The sequence below is a fragment of the Hipposideros armiger genome, unplaced genomic scaffold (genome assembly GCF_001890085.2).
Source record: "Hipposideros armiger isolate ML-2016 unplaced genomic scaffold, ASM189008v1 scaffold_17, whole genome shotgun sequence".
NCBI classification, from domain to species: domain Eukaryota; kingdom Metazoa; phylum Chordata; class Mammalia; order Chiroptera; family Hipposideridae; genus Hipposideros; species Hipposideros armiger.
In genome coordinates, this window is record NW_017731367.1 from 55,942 (window position 1) to 71,843 (window position 15,902).

At 41.6% G+C, this 15,902-nt stretch overlaps 1 protein-coding gene across 12 annotated transcripts in view; it reads left to right on the forward strand.

Annotated features, from left to right (window-relative positions):
• Nucleotides 1-15,902, forward strand: part of SP100 (SP100 nuclear body protein) — a 79,016-nt gene that overhangs the window by 18,668 nt on the left and 44,446 nt on the right. For 9 of the 12 annotated variants that reach the window (XM_019628826.1, XM_019628799.1, XM_019628780.1 and 6 more), the window contains exons 2-10: nucleotides 552-718; nucleotides 4,359-4,521; nucleotides 4,704-4,872; nucleotides 7,733-7,816; nucleotides 9,114-9,176; nucleotides 11,100-11,249; nucleotides 11,895-11,978; nucleotides 14,863-15,009; nucleotides 15,690-15,770. In XM_019628826.1, coding sequence (XP_019484371.1) covers nucleotides 672-718; nucleotides 4,359-4,521; nucleotides 4,704-4,872; nucleotides 7,733-7,816; nucleotides 9,114-9,176; nucleotides 11,100-11,249; nucleotides 11,895-11,978; nucleotides 14,863-15,009; nucleotides 15,690-15,770 — 988 coding nt within the window. In that variant the 5' untranslated portion in view covers nucleotides 552-671. The remainder of the gene's footprint in view (nucleotides 1-551; nucleotides 719-4,358; nucleotides 4,522-4,703; nucleotides 4,873-7,732; nucleotides 7,817-9,113; nucleotides 9,177-11,099; nucleotides 11,250-11,894; nucleotides 11,979-14,862; nucleotides 15,010-15,689; nucleotides 15,771-15,902) is intronic. The other 3 variants (XM_019628859.1, XM_019628790.1, XM_019628869.1) reach the window with 3 other exon arrangements.

Below are 15,902 nucleotides of genomic sequence, written 5' to 3' on the forward strand. Positions count from 1 at the left end.
AAAATAAATCAAGGGACAAAACAGACGAAATCCCTTTGCTGTGGCACATATGTATTTCAAAGAAGAGAGACAATGACTAAATAAACACTGTATAAAATACATAAATGATTAATTTGATATGTTAGGGAGTAATAGGGAATGGTAAAAAGTAATCGAGCTAGATTAAGTGGTAGGGACTACATGAGCAGAGTGGGGGCTGAGGCTTTGATTTCAAGTAGGTTGGTCAAAGCAGGTCTCACATGGAAGAAGGACCTTAAGGAGAGGAGGGAGTTGGTTCACTACATGGATATCTGGACAAAGAGCACACTACACAGAGGGACAGCCAGCACCACGTTTCTAGAGCTAAACTGTGCCTGGTACAGTCAAGAAACAGCGAAGAGGTGGTTTGACCAGCGAGAAGTGAGCTCCAGGAGAGGAGAGAAGGGCGGGGTTCTTTCAGGCTCCTCAATACTGTAAGGACTTGATTTTCCTCTGGGGGAAATTGGGGAGGCACTGAAAGCTCTGAAATTCTAGTTTCTATAAGATGCTTATTGATGTTTTTATTTCCATAGGATAGGTTCAAAAAGTGGGGCTGACTGCTAGGCCACTATGTAGTGCATCTTAAAATGTAGTAGATACGGCCAGACCTTTTCTGTAAAGGCTACAGCAATTCATGCTCACACCAGCAATGAATGTCCGTTTCTCTGATCGGCCACGCTGCAGTTTGTCAATTTAATGGGTGAGCCATGGCTTCTTATTGATGTTTTAGTTTGTATGTATTCACATGGTTATTGGACATTTTAATTTTCTCTAAGTGCCTGTTCAGGTCTGTTTTCTTTGGGGTTATTTGTTATATTTTATTAATAGGCTGGAGTCTTTCTATATCAGATAAATTAATCTTTTGTTATAAGGGTTGAAAGTATTTTTCTACATTGTTTTAACACCGTATTGTTGTTTTTTAACATTTAAATCTATTAAATCTTCCTCTACTTACTTTTTTTTTTTAACTGAGCCATCCTGCCACCTGTTGGCAGCTCAGCGGCAGTTCAGCTCTGGCCAGGCATCGAACCGCTGTTGCTCAGAGCTTGCACTCTTGAGCGAGCTCTTAACCAACTGAGCCATTCGACCAGCCCTCTCTACTTACTTTTTAAAAATATTTTTCTTGTCTGGCCTCAGATATTTATTCTGTCATATAAGTTTTTATATTATTTTATCCGATTTCAGTGGGATTACAAGTAGCAAGTGCACCACACTTTTAGAATAATTTCAGAATGATTGTTTTTCATTCTTATGCTTTCCTAATTAGGAGTACCTTATATATCTCCTTTTATTTAGCTCTTATTTAATTTCCTTCAATAAGATTTTATAGCTTTCTTCATATCAGTCCGTACCTTTCAGATATTTATAAATATATGTGCATGTGTCTGCTATTGTGTCTGAAGTGCTATTTTCTTTTCAATTTATGTTTTTCCAAATAAAAACTGTAAGTTTTATATAATTACTTTTTTACTCATGCATGTTGGCAAATTCTTTTTCTAGCTCTTATCGATTTTAGTTAGATCTCTAGAGTTTTTATGTATATAATCATAGGACATATAATGTATTTTATTTTAGTGTTTGTATCAATGACTTCATTTTCTTATCCTATTGCATTAGCTAAAACTTCTAAAATCATATATAAAACAGTGATGGTAATGATAGGCATCCTTGTCTTTTTTCTTTTCTTTTTTTTTTTAAGATTTTTATTGGGGAATTGGGGGGTTGGGAACAGTGCTGGGGAATTGGGGGAAGGGGAACAGACAAGTTGCTGTCATTTTTGTTCTTCAATCTAGTTGTGGAGGACGTCGCCTCACTGGCCCAAGTTGGCACCGTCATTGCTCTCTTCCCTGGTGAGGCAGATCAGTCGCCGGCTTCTGGAAGGCCGCTCACTGCGGCTGCTGGCCGCTCACGCTGGCTGCTGGCTACACACGGTAGCCCATGGCAACCCACTGCCACAGGGGCTGCAGCCTACGCCGTCGCCGGCGACTCACGGCAGCCCAGCTCCAGGTTGAGCTGTTGTTCAGCATCTTAGCTGTAGAGGGCAGTGTCACTGGCCCTCATATGTGGGATCCGAACCGGGGCCCTCTGGCATCCCAAGCGAGTTCTTAACCATCGCGCCACTCGGCCGGCCCATCTTTTTTTCTTTTAAATGACTATCATTCCAATGTGTACTATAATATTTGTTATTTTTGGAGACTATATTGTATTAGCTTCTATCTATTTCATTGAGTTTTTATAAAAATAGCTGCTAGGTCTTATCAAATTCCTTTTTACAACCGTTTAGTGATATACTTATACTCTTTTTTTTCCTGCTTTTGTTTGTTGATGTAATAAATTATTTAAAGAGATTTCCTCATGTTGAACCATCTTTACTCTTTCTCATTTCATTAATTTTCTTTTTCTCCCCTTTTTTTTGAAATAGCCTCTAACCACAAGTCTCATTTCATCTTTGACCCAACACAATACCATTTGTTTTGTTTTTAAAGTCTCTAGGTGGTTTATTTTTTTTAACATGCAACCTGTTTAGCTTCTACTGATGACAACTTAGTGAGACTTTTTTTGTGGCCAAGTTTATATCCCATACTGATAAACATTTCAAGGACATTGAAAATAGTATTCATTTTTTTAGGTCATAAGATTAAATAATAAATAATTCTTGCTCCTCTTTCCAGAGCCTGTGTATTTTGATCTTTTTTTTTTTTGCATGTGGAAAGTCAAAAACTAGAGATGAATTGATTTTCAAAATCCATAAAACATTAGTCTCATTATTTGTTTCTTGAATTTTGCTTTGATATGGAAATGAATACCTTCATTTTTTGTTTTGTTTATTTGAATACCTTAACTTACCTATCATTGATTTTAACAAATTTTGTGTCACTTCTTCTTTCTTGTATCTCTCCTTGGGTTCTACTTTTGATCCTGTACCTACCAATATTATCATTTTTTTCATTTTCATTTAGTGTTTTAAATAATGTATTTTTCATACTGCTTTTTGTCTGTTTTAACTTTTAGAACCCCTATTGTTTTCCTTGTGTTTTTCTCTTAAAAAATGCTAGCTATGTTGCCTTTTAATTTTATTTTTTAGTGTTTCATAAGGTTTTATAGAGTCTGATTTTGCTCAACCAGTGATTATTTTCAATGTTTTGACATGATTTTAATCCATATTTCTGTACTTTAGTGCTGAATTTGAAATCACCTTGTTCAAATTTTTTGTATATTTAAAAAAATCATTTAACCCAAATGTTCTTTCCCATTCAGCTCAAGACTTTAAAAAGCCAGTTTTATAAAACATGTGCATAACTTCTATATTGAAAACTATAAACAGTTCTAGGCAAAATTAAGGAAAACCAAATAAATGGAGAACTATACAATGTTAACAGATTGGAGCTCAATGTTGTGAAGATGTCAGTTCTCACCAAATTTATCTATAGGTTTAATGCAAAAGGTTATAAAAATCCAAAAGTCTTTTTTTTGTATAAATTCACAGGTTGATTTTAAAAGATATGTGGAAAACCAAAAGACTTAGAAAAGCCAAGGCAATCTTTGCCTAGCTGACTTCAAGACTTTCTATAATCTATAGTATTCAAGCTGATGTGCTCTTGTCATAAACATAGACTAATAGATCAATGGTACAGAATTTAAAAATCCAGAAATATACTAATGCTTATGCTATAAATGGTTTTTTGAATATTTTCATTAGCTTTGGGTAGGCAAAGATTTTCTAGAATGCTAAAGTTATTAACCACGAAAGAAAAAAAGAATAGATTTAGTTTCATCAAAATTAAAAATTTCTCCTCATCAAAAGACAAGGTTAAGAAAATGAAAGGCAAACCACAGACTGGGAGAAAATGTTTCTAATACATAAATCAAGCAAAACACTTCTTTCCATAATATATAACAAACTCCTACACATCAATAAGTAGGAGAAGACAGCCCAATAATTTAGTTGTTAATTTAGATGCATGTTCAAGGTTAGATTCTATTTTTATTCCATTGTTTTTTATTGCTCTGTGATTGACCTGTTTACTCGATCTCAATCTTGTACAACTTAAATTTTTTTAATTAAAAGCAATTTCAGATACCTAAAGATATCTTTATAATGGCTTTGATTGGGCCAGACTGGGCTGAACTTGTGTTTAAGTCTTTCTTAACCTCCATACTTTCTTCCATTAAGTCTTTGTTTATTGCTTCAATTCTATTTATTCTACTTTCTACTCAGGACCACGTATTTTATATATGCTGGTTCTTCACAGCCTATCTTTTATCTGTAGAATCTTACAGCCTCTACAAGTATCTCAGAATCTTGATGACCATTTTCACATAATATCCTTCCTCCCTAGGATGTCTACAGAAGACCAGGATATAGATGACAGGCTTATCCATGAGACTGTATTCAATCACTTCAAAAGACATAAGATTGAGATTTCAAATACAATAAAAAAGACTTTTCCTTTCCTTGAGATTCTTCGTGACCGTGAACTCATCACCAACAAAATGTATGAAGTAAGTGAGTTTTATTATGTCACAATCACTTAATAGCCACACAAATATATAGAAATTTTAGAACTTTACATGAGAAGATACCTATGTAGGGAAATTGTAATACATTAACAATCAAATCACTTTGTAGGGCTCTTGTATAACAAAGTCTGCATTTACAATTTCTCCATTCAATGTTTTTTAAGGATTGTCAAGAGTCTTGTAGAAACCTGGTCCCTGTACAGAAAGTGGTGTATCATGTTCTCTGTGAACTGGAGAAGACATTTGACCTGCCACTTCTGGAGGCATTGTTCAGCGAGGTCAACATGCAGGAATACCCTGACTTAAGTCACATTTATAAAAGCTTCGAAAATGGTAATTGGGTTTATTATCTACCACTTGATGAACTGGGCCAATTTTTTTTGACAAGTATATATTTAGCTCCTACCATGTACCTCACATGGTAATGGGGAGTGAGAATACAGCAGTTAAGAAAACAGACATATCATGAACCTTCTCAAAGCTTATGACAGCTATTAAAATGGCTATTGACACAACACCCACGCGGAGATCTGCTTAACCAGGCATTTAGACTCACAAGACAGCCACAGTGGGATCAGATTTACTTAGAAGGACAAATGACAGGAAACACAGCATCTCAGTATGGCAGCATCAGCTGCTCCTCCTCAGTGGGACCCCTTGCAGCGATCCACACAGCAGTCCTTCAAGTTGACTGCCACCTTCCTTGAGTGACAGCTTGGCTGTGGGTGCAGGATCTACACTGGCATAGTAGCACCATACCCATGGGCGTCAATGTCTCATGTAACAACTCTGTAGTCATAACTTCCAGGAGCCCCACGAGGGACAGCCACGTTACAAGAGTCACCACACTGAAGGAAGACCAAAAATGGCTGATAGTTCACATACAGTCCCTCACAGGCCACACACATGTTATCTACCTACAATCACAGGTCACTCACTTTTCACCCTAAACCCAGTGTTGGCCTAGAAACACAAAAGAGAGGCCACCTTTATCTGGTGTCCAGAGTAATGAGCAAGAAAGTTAACCCCAGGTCAAATTTGCTCTTAAAGAAGGAGAAATGATCATATTAGTTCTTTCTCCACAAGGGGTGAAACAAACAATCAAATAATCAGAAAAACCAATTGCTCCACCCGAGACTGTTTTTGACATTATATAAAACTGAAGGTGTGATTCTTGACATTTCCTGAAAAGGCGTACTTTGTACTTTTTAATGGTACCCAGTTAAGATAATGCTCTACTATATCTATATCTAATCTATATTTATATATAATCGATAGATAGATAGATGATAGATTAGATAGATAGATAGATAGATAGATAGATAGATAGATAGATAGATAGATAGATAATTTACTTGCCTAAGTAAACTTTTTATTCCAGTGGCATCTCAGTAAAATTCTCCTAATAAGGGATAGAGACATCACAAGAAAAATGGTCACATGTCCTGAAGAAGGTAGATGCTATGTGATCAGATGTAGAGTGTAAAATGGACAGTGTGTATTCAAAACAAGGACAAATTTGATTTGGCTCAGTCGGAGAGTAAGAAGTAGACTGTAGGAGCTGATTCAAGAGAGATACATTTGAAGATAATTTTAGAAAGTCTAGTATATAAAGCTAAGTAATTTGAAGTTTATTACTAGGCAATGAAGAGATACTAACAGGTTTATAAGCAAGGAAAAAATTTTAAAGCAGGTACAGAACAGTTGGCTTGTTGATTTGTGTCAAAAATAACCCTATTGAGCTAAGAAGAAAATCATTTCTACAGCGAATCATTCAGTCAGAAAAAGAATAAAGGAACTCAACTATTTAGTCACAAATTTCTGGTTAATGTTATATTTGTAACCAGGATGTACCAAGGTATGTGTAAGAAGGGAAAGGCAATTACCTTTACTTCCTGCATATTAGGGGCTCTGATCCTCTCCATGTACTGTGGGGACCCTCCTCCCCAAGCTCCAGCACCCAAATCACACCTCAGTTTCTGGAGCTCCCTGTGCTGGGGTGACCAACACCTATAACCGCTGCCACCCACCTGCCCCTGAGGAAGGTCGCAGCTGCTGCATCTAGAGCCTGGTTGTCCATGGGACCTGCGGGGCAACAGCCCAAATTCAAGCAGCTAAGAACTGTGGTCTGGGGCATGACACTTTCTCCTGCTGCCTGGACCCAACCTTCACCTTGTGCGCAGATCCCCTGACCCCCCAGGGCAACACCTGCACTGGTTCTCCTTCATGTTTTCTGGGCTGTAGGCCCTTTATTCTTCTCATACCTTCCATCTGATTTTGCTGGGATTTGTAACCATGTCAAAGCATCCATGGATCCCACGGTCCTGTCCATCTCCCAACCAATAGGCATTGTCCCAGGAGGAGCTCCCACCATCAGCCCTGGGACAGTGCCACCTCACCTCTTCGCATGGTATCTTCCCATCCCTGGACTCCCCACAGAGACCCATTCTCAGCTTTCTTGGATTATTTCCTTCCTCCTTACATTTGCTAGGTCACCATGCAGGGGCTCTGGGCTAGTGCCCTGGCCTGCCCTCTCTGGCAGCCTCCCAGGTCCCTGGTCCAGGCGTCTCTGGGACGTCCCCCCAGCACCACAATGTGCACTCCTGCTTTAGGCTTCAGAGAGTGTCCGTCCTTTGTTCCTGGGATCTGGGCCCCCCCGGAAGTCTGTCTAGTTCCTCTGGTTTGTCCCCTGGCATCCCTTTGGGACGTGCTCATCCTCCCTGACCCAATTAGGTCCAAACCTCCTCTTGTCCAGCCCCATCTTTAAAGTTGGGCTTCCTCTTTTATACACGTGGAGCTCACTAGGATCCTAGTTCCTCTACCAAAAAAATCTCCTTATTTTTTCCTTAGAGTTTGAACAGTCAGAAAACACATTTTGCTTCCAGTATGTATTTTGATATGTGCTTTCCCAGCCATCTGAATCTTTTTCAGTGAGTAACTGGCTCACGATGTATCCATGACTTCTTCATCCTGACACTTGAGTGGCCCCCCTCTGTGTGGGAGATCGAAAGACTCCCTTGTTGGGGATCCTCCTTTCTGTCCCAGAATTGAAGGGGGGTCTTGATCATGAGGATTGGGACCCATTGAGCTCTGAGTGACCTGAGGGCTTGGAATTCCTAAACATGTAAATTTGAGATGTTGTCTGTGGTCGCTGATGAAGACCTTTAATTGTCTTCTCTCTTCCTATCTTCAGTGATCCAAGAGAAAATTTGTCCTCAAGAAAATGATGAAGAAGAGAGTGGGGACAGGACTAATATCCCAATAAACCTTGAACAAGGTGACTGTGATCAGATAAAACTGATTCTTATCTGATAAGAGGAAAGGAGAAAGGGAGGTGGGGTCCTGAGTCCTGAGTGGAGACTGGGGACCAGGGACAAAACATGGAGGAGCATGGAGAAGGCTGGGAGGGGTGTTTGTGTGAACGTGTGACCAGAGTCTGATCCTGGAGGCGGGGCTTTGACAAGAGACCACAGGCCAGGTGACAAAGTCAAAGGAACAGGAATCCAGTGTTTCAGTCAGGAAAACAGATTTAAAGAGAATGATGACCTGGAAGTAATTGTGGTTTACAAGGAATCTTAGGAGAAGACCAGTATGAAACTGTGAAGGGCTAAGAACTATGGGCCCAAGGTCAATATCAAAGTGGAGACCCTTGATGATCACAGATGAAGGGACTGATTTAAATGTGGGGGATGATGTTCAAGAGCAGGAATATTTAAAGAGAAAGGCAGTTATTTAGAGAGAAAAGACAAGGAGTGGTAGAGATGTGGAGACGAGAATGTGGGTACTTTGAAAAAAGGAAGGAGGGGAAATGAAAGACGAGGAAAAGGGGCAGAAAACACAGTAAAAACATCCACATTGAAGAGCTCACTTATTGAATGTTCACTCTGGCAGTTGTGGTTTAGTGCTCACACTACCATTAGGGGTTAGTATTACTTATGTGCCCATTTTGCAGACAAGGAAACTGAAATCAGAGAGATAGGTGTGTGGGTTAAATGAGCAGGGACAGACCCAGGCATTCTGAACCCAGAGCCTGTGTTCTGAACCCTGGATACACCCAGATAATCTCATGGAAAAGACAGAAACATGAGACCAAAAGAGGGAAACATTTGCAGAGAGAGATACAGAAAGGAGAACACCAGGAGCTGGAGGAAGTGGAGGAGAATCAGACACTGAACCTCAGGCAAAGGCCAGCAAGAGAGAGTGAACAGAATGCAGAGGGAGGGTGTGGTGTGAGGGGCGGGGGGCGAGGCACCAGGACTCTGTAGGAAGTAAGGTACGGCCACTGTCAGGGGCAGCTCTGGGGACAAAGGCAGGATTGCTATGGCCATGGGGTCAAGAAAAGCCATTATTGGTTATCTAGGTGGTTCCTGGAGGACTCACAGTGAGGTGGCCTGAGGCAGGGGGTGCAGCTGATGGCAAGAGTCGTGTGGGATACTCCAGGTCCAGATGGGCTCTGTATTGACACCTGGAGGGGGTCTTCAAGTTCTACTTTATGAAGATTAAAAAGAGATTAGTGGAGAGTGGCACCTCTCACACTTCAATTTCTGAGAAACTTTCTAATTTCTGTCCCCTAGGAACTGGTGGAAAGGCGTTTCAAAGCCTGACCTGGCCGGGCCCAGATCTCTCGAATTACAATGGTCTGTTCCTTTTGAATGTTCTGTGATTCTTTGCTGTTCTTATCCCCTGCTAAAAGATACTGCAGTGGGAAAGCTGCTTCTTTTTAGTACTGATTGCCCAGAATTATCAGTCTTTGCAGCCTCATTTTATTGAAGAATTTAGATAACAGAGACTACAAGCTCTGGTTTGTCACTCAGTTTCATCATCTATAAAATGGATGTGATAATAGTACCTACTTCACAGGGTGATGGATTTGAAACAATTTCTGTCTTGTCAAGCATTCACTCTCATGCCTGGTGCTTCCTCGGTGTTCTGTGCATTTGCTAATATTGCTGTTCAATGATCATTAGTATGTATATCTGGTACCACAGTCTAAGCCTTTAACCATGACAACAAAGTGGGGGATTTTCTCTGCTCACATATGAACTTTGTGGATTCAATTATCCCCCAGGCTGTGAGCAGTGATAAAAGCAATACCAACCTCAACTCCAGCAAGATAAACTGAGGGCCATGGGTCCCCGTCCTTAGAGCACAGTATAATGAACTTCATGTATTTATTCCATGACTCTTGTTTGGAAATGAGTGACATGGAAGAGTCTCAGGGAACTTCGGGCACCGTGAAAGGTCCCTATTATGTAGTTTCCAGTGGGATGTATTATTTAAGAAGGATGTTCTATATTAGTAATACAGTTTTATATTTAAAAAAAAAACTTTTGGAGTAATTTTTGAAAGCATAGTTATACTTTCAGCAAATCGCATTTATTCAAAAAGTTAACATCTACAAATATCTTTTAAAATGCATAAATCCATGTTAACTATTTATTTACCAGTGCAGCTGGTGGGGACAGGAAGGGGTGAATGGAATGAACTGTGACTAGTAATGAGCGCAGAAAAAGGATCCAGGCTGTGTGTGGAGGGCGTCGGGGGAGGAGGCAGTGACATTATAACTCATGATGTGGTCTGGGGGTTGCCCCGCCTGGAAATGAAATCCCAGAGCATCTCAGTAAAGGGCAGCAATGAATAGAAAGAGAAATGTCAACCTACAACCAAAACGATGCATAAAAAGACACCAATAACTGTGTCCAAGAGTCTGACCCAGCAGCGACAGCTGACTGTGATATGCACGGATGAGGGAAGGGCTGTGCCTCATGCCCACCGCCCCAAGAGGAGGCTCCAAGGAGCTGTGAATGTGACAAAATCACACACCAGGGCCCACATTCTATGTTAAAATTGGGGGAATTAATTTTTAAATCATACTTTACATCAATTCCTTTGTTTCAAAAATAGCACTAAATGAAAAAATCCAAATGCGCTGAGAAAATATCTGTCCATTCATACACTACTGAGGTTCGTGGAAATGACGGCATGGGTCAGTGGATCGATAATGAGCAGAGGGGGTTGCCGTGGAGGAGGGGGTGTGCTGGACCTCGGTGGTTTGCACAGGGATTCATTCCTTACCGTTTCCTGCTCTGCTTTGCTTCTATCTCTGACCACTGGCCCCTGCAGACTTGCTTGCCAGCTCTTTTGCTTGCTGGCATCCTGCTGGCTTCCAAACATGGGAGACACTGCCAGCAAGACAGACGAAGCCAGGGAGGAGCCGAGTATTTCCCTGCCGCTGCCTCATGCAGCAATTCTGGCAGCAGCTGCATCTCACCCGTGACACCACCTCCCACCAAGCAGGCCAGCCATGGTCCAGCTTCTACCTACCTGGTGACCTCAGAACATGAGCTCGCCCTTTGTCGCTCCTATAGCTTCCTGTTGACTGTTCTTCAAGTTGCCGCATTCTTCCACTTGGGCTTCTCAGCATGTCTATCAACTGTGTAACCAATCCCCTGGATCAAATTCCCTCTGCTTTAAAGCCTTAGAGAGGTTTATATTTTCCTGTTGGACCCTGATTGATGCAGGAGTCAAACAAAATATCTCTGAATCAAAACGTGGTTTAGGTACAACCCCACCTGAAAGCGAACACTCAGAGCACCTCAGTGAAACAGAACAGATAAATACAAGAAGAAAAGATACAACCAGTGACAACAATGAGGCACTAGAAAGCCAACAAGCAAGTGAACAATGTGCCCAAGAGCCTGAGCCAGCAGGTAAGCCTGAGTGACTGGGTTTGATGAGTGTAGGGACCAAGGGATACTTGCTGGTCATAGACAATGAAGTGATGCACATCTTCACAGTAAATTAGCAAAAGCAATGAAGAAAAGGAGACATCTATTAACAAAGAAGGGGAAATCTCACAGGCACACAACTTGCAGGGTTTCAGGCTGATATAGTGATAGCAAAGAACTGCAGAGAAAGAGAGAGAGAGAGAGAGAGAGAGAGAGAGAGAGAGAGAGAGAGAGAGATGAAAGAAAGATAGGAAGGAAGGAAGGAAGGAAGGAAGGAAAAGAAAAAGAAAGAAAGAAGAAAGAAAGAAAGAAAAAGAAAGAAAGAAAGAAAGAAAGAAAGAAAGAAAGAAAGAAAGAAAGAAAGAAAGAAAAATAATTAAGAGATGAAGGGTGAAGAACTAGAGCCTCATGGGGAAGAGAGACAGAAACAAAAGTCAAAACAAGTCAGGGAGACATTGACCTTGGAATCAATAAAGCACACTTTCATGGGTGGGGGTGACAATATATGCAGACAGGCTATAAGTAGGCACACGAGAGGAAAAGAGAAACTGGGTGTGGTGAAACAAAATGGTGACAGGACACAGCAAAGCTCTGTTGAATCTAAGCTGCTGTCTTTTTTATCTCCAGACTCCTGTGAACAAGCGCCCAGCCAAGTGAATAATGGAGGTGCAAGATCAGAGACACCTAGCCCATTGCACTGTGATGAACACAGTAATTATTACCTGCCTTGCCAATTTTCTAACTATAACTTTGTTTTTCCATGAGAGCAAAAGCTTTCCTTTGTTCTTCTATACTAACCACCTCCCCCGCCCACCTTAACACCACCCAAGACTAACAACCTTGTGCATAGCCTCTGCAGGTATGAGATGCAAGGGAGAAAGAGAGCTCGTCTTTTCATGGAGGGGGTGTCCCTGGGGGGAGAAGGCAAAGAGAAAGGCCATGGAATAGGTGGATTGGGGGACACCAAACAAAGCATAAGAGTGAGATAGATTTCAGGTAAATTGGCATGGAATTTAAACAGTGCCATGTTGTGAAGTTGGTGAAAAGAAATAAGTTGCCACTTGGCTTTTAGAAGTTAGAAACATGGAAGTCATGCATGATGCTGCTGGTCAGCTTCACCTGGAAGCCCAGGTGAAGGGGCCTTAGAAATGAGGTGGCAGGTGGAGGAATCTGAACAAGGGCACAGGGGAAGAGCTTTGGTGATGATCTGAGTGCTTGAGATGAGGGAAATATGTGGAAAGACAAAATAATATGAAAGAGGCATACACAGGTCACACTGATAATTAAGAAATAGGGTCACAGGCCGGCCTAGTGGCTCATTGCTTAAGAGTTTGCTTGGGAGGCTGCTCTCTGATCAGCAGGGCCGCCTGTTCAGATCCCACATGGGGCCAGTGATGCTGCGCCCTCTATAGCTAAGATGGTGAACAACAGCTCGACCTGGAGCTGGGCTGCTGTGAGCCACCGGTGATGGCATAGGCTGCAGTGGGGCGGCGGTGGGCTGCCGTAAGCTCCTGTGAGTGGCTGGCTGCCGGCGTGAGCTGCTGTGAACCACTGTGAGTGGCCGTTGAATGGCTGGGGACCATTCTGCCTCAGCTGGGAAGAGCGCAATGATCACAATATCAACATGGGCCAGTGAAGTGACATCCTCCTCAACTAGACTAAAGAACAAAAGGACAACAACTTGTCTGTTCCCCTTCTCCGATTCCCCAATGCTGTTCCCTCCCCCCAGTTCCCCAATAAAATTTAAAAAGAAAAAAGAAAGAGGGACAGATTGGAACAAAGTAGAAAACATAACAGGATAAGCTGACAAATCTGGTAGGAGACAGCAGAGCAGGCCTAGAGTGAGGCAAGGGAGACCTTAGGGCACAGGTAAGGAGGATCTCACTCTTGGCTCCTTCTTGTGTCCCAGGCACCTCCTTTGCCTCCACCCTACACCCTGCTGAAGCCTGGGGGCAGTGATAAAAAATGTAGAGGAAAAGAGAATGAATACAGAAAGAAACAGAGGAAAGTGAAACCAATGAATAGAAAATTGGGGGGAGGCACAAAGAGAACTGTGTAGATAATAGGTAAAGGACAACGGAAAATTGGTAGAGATCAGACAAATCAAGACATTGTTCTATTTGAGGACACAGTCTCAGTAAAGAAAGCACAAGGGGCTGTTTGTAACACATTGAATAGGGTAAGGTATTCACAATGATTGAAATGGCCCTGGAACCCTATCCAATAAAAATAGGCCCCTTTCCTGGCATCTCATTCTCTCCATGGCTTCAGTCACCATCTATACTCTGGTGATTTCTAAACAGGCATCTCCAGCCCAGACCCATCATCTAGGCTCATTCCTCCACGTGTCTGATGATCTTTATTGGAAGATCGTATAAACATCTGTATTTGGAGGCTGTGTCAGTTATCTACTGCTGAGTAATAAACAGTCCCAAAACTTAGTGAATGGAAACAACCATGATTTTAGTAGCCGCACTCTCAGTTCCAACATTAAAATATCTCTGACCTGTCCATGTTTCCCATCCCCAGCACACTCACCCTCATCCAGATCCCTGTCACTCTTCAATAGGAGAACAATCTCCTTCCTCTTGCCTTGCTCCCCTCAGATCCATCCTCTGCATTCAGCTCAATGTATTTTTCAAAAATTCAAAGCAGGTCAAATGGCTTTCCTGTTTAAAACCTGATGCACTCTTGTGGTCCTCAGCATTTGGTCCATGTTGCATGGCATGGGGTATTGAAAGACACCTACCACACGCTGCATGTTGCCCCATTCCTTTCCTCTCACTCCCTCATGCCATATTCCCAACAACAAAACTCCATTGACTTGCTTGAATTTGCTAAGCCCTCTCAACTAAATCTGTGAGATTACGTGTGTTTTTGGAAAATAGTTTGATATAAACTTCCAATGGTTTTATTTTTAATGGATACTTTCTATAAAAAAAAATACTACACAGCAGTGAAAATAAATATACAAAATGAACACAGATGACTGCCACACACATAATGTTGAGAAAATAAGTCAAATTCCCACAACCAAATGACAGAGAGATAAAGGGAGAGAGAGAGAATACATGATTCCACTTAAACAAATTTATATACATTTGTGAATTGGCAAAATTAATCATCTGTGATGTTAAAAATCAAAGTTGTGGTTCGCTTGAGCAAGGCCAGTGGGGACAGTCAGCGGGAGGCATCCCTAAGGGGCTCTGGGTCTTAGTAATCATCTATTACGTGACCGAAGTAAAGGATACTCACATATGCTTCCTCTGTGTTCATTCCAAACGTACGAGTTACACATTTTTATCTATGTAGTTTCACTGCAATTATAATTTTTATTTTTGAAAAAGAAAAAAAAATCATGAAAGAATGAGAAGAGTAGGTAAAAAGAAAGTAAAAACAAAAATAAAAACAAAAACACACAAAGCTAAGAGAGGCACAAAGAAAGGGACAGAGTTCAGCAGAAGGAAAGGAAAGGGTGAAGGTAGAGTTTCCTCCTGTAGTGGAAATAGAAGAAGGGCTTGTTAATGGCAGTGAGGGGGGCTACTCTTTTTTGGGGAGACAAATAAAATTCTTCATTTATTACAATTTTGTCCAGGAGTGAAGCTACCCAACCATGAAATCAAAATTAATTCCTGTTCTGTATATCTGGTGGATATAAAGAAGGAAAAGCCATTTTTTAATTCAGAAGATGAAAGGCAACCCCAAGCAAGGACTAACCGTAACCAGGCATCTGAAATAATAGGTAAGGCGGATGGAAAGAACGTGCAATGTGAATCCCAGGTAGTGGGCAAGAGTCTGGGACACGTCATCACAGTCCACCGAGGAGATCCAGGTGACCTTGGACGGAGGCAGAAGGGGAAGCAAAGCACTGCCTTATGCAGTGAGTTTAGCAGAAGAGGGTTTGCAGATATTGGAAAATTACCAAAAGACAGAAATCGCAAATATAAGTATTGATGCCTGAGAGCACTCTTTCTAAAGCAACAGAGGAAATTATGGGAGTAGAAATTAAAGAGAAGGGAAAAAAATTGAAGAGCCAAAATACACATGACAGGAGATGGAGAAAGAAACACATAAAGACAGAGAGAGGTATAAAGAGAATCCATTGCCAGAAAGACAGGCATACTTAGGGAAATGGGCCGAGCCAAGAGGAAAGTGAAGTAAAATGAGAATAAAAGAAAGAGGTAGAATGAGGGTGGGAGTAGGAATCGGTGCAGGATGTGCAAAGCTGCCCTCTGTGTATGAATTTCCTCACCTTTTGTGTAGGACCTGGAGCAACCTGCAGGTCACACACATCCAGGCACAGGCCTGGGTGACCTGAGTGCACAGCTTCTAGGTCTTCCTGGTGCTCTAGTTATGGGGTTTCCTGTCTGTGGGCTCCTTGGCGCCACCCTGAGAACCTAAGGGTTTTGCTCCTCTGTGCAGTGATCAGCAGTGATGACTCTGCAGAATCCAGTGATGGAGACGAGCCCCCAGAAACCATTCCATGCAAAAGAAGGAGGCTTGGTAAGGAGGTGGGAGAGAAAGGCTTGGGCTGCAGGAACCTGAATTAAGAGCTACTGTTTCCTGAGGCATCTTGTTCTGAGCCCCTTCTGTACCATGGATCCGGTTCATCATAGAATCATATTCTCTGCATTT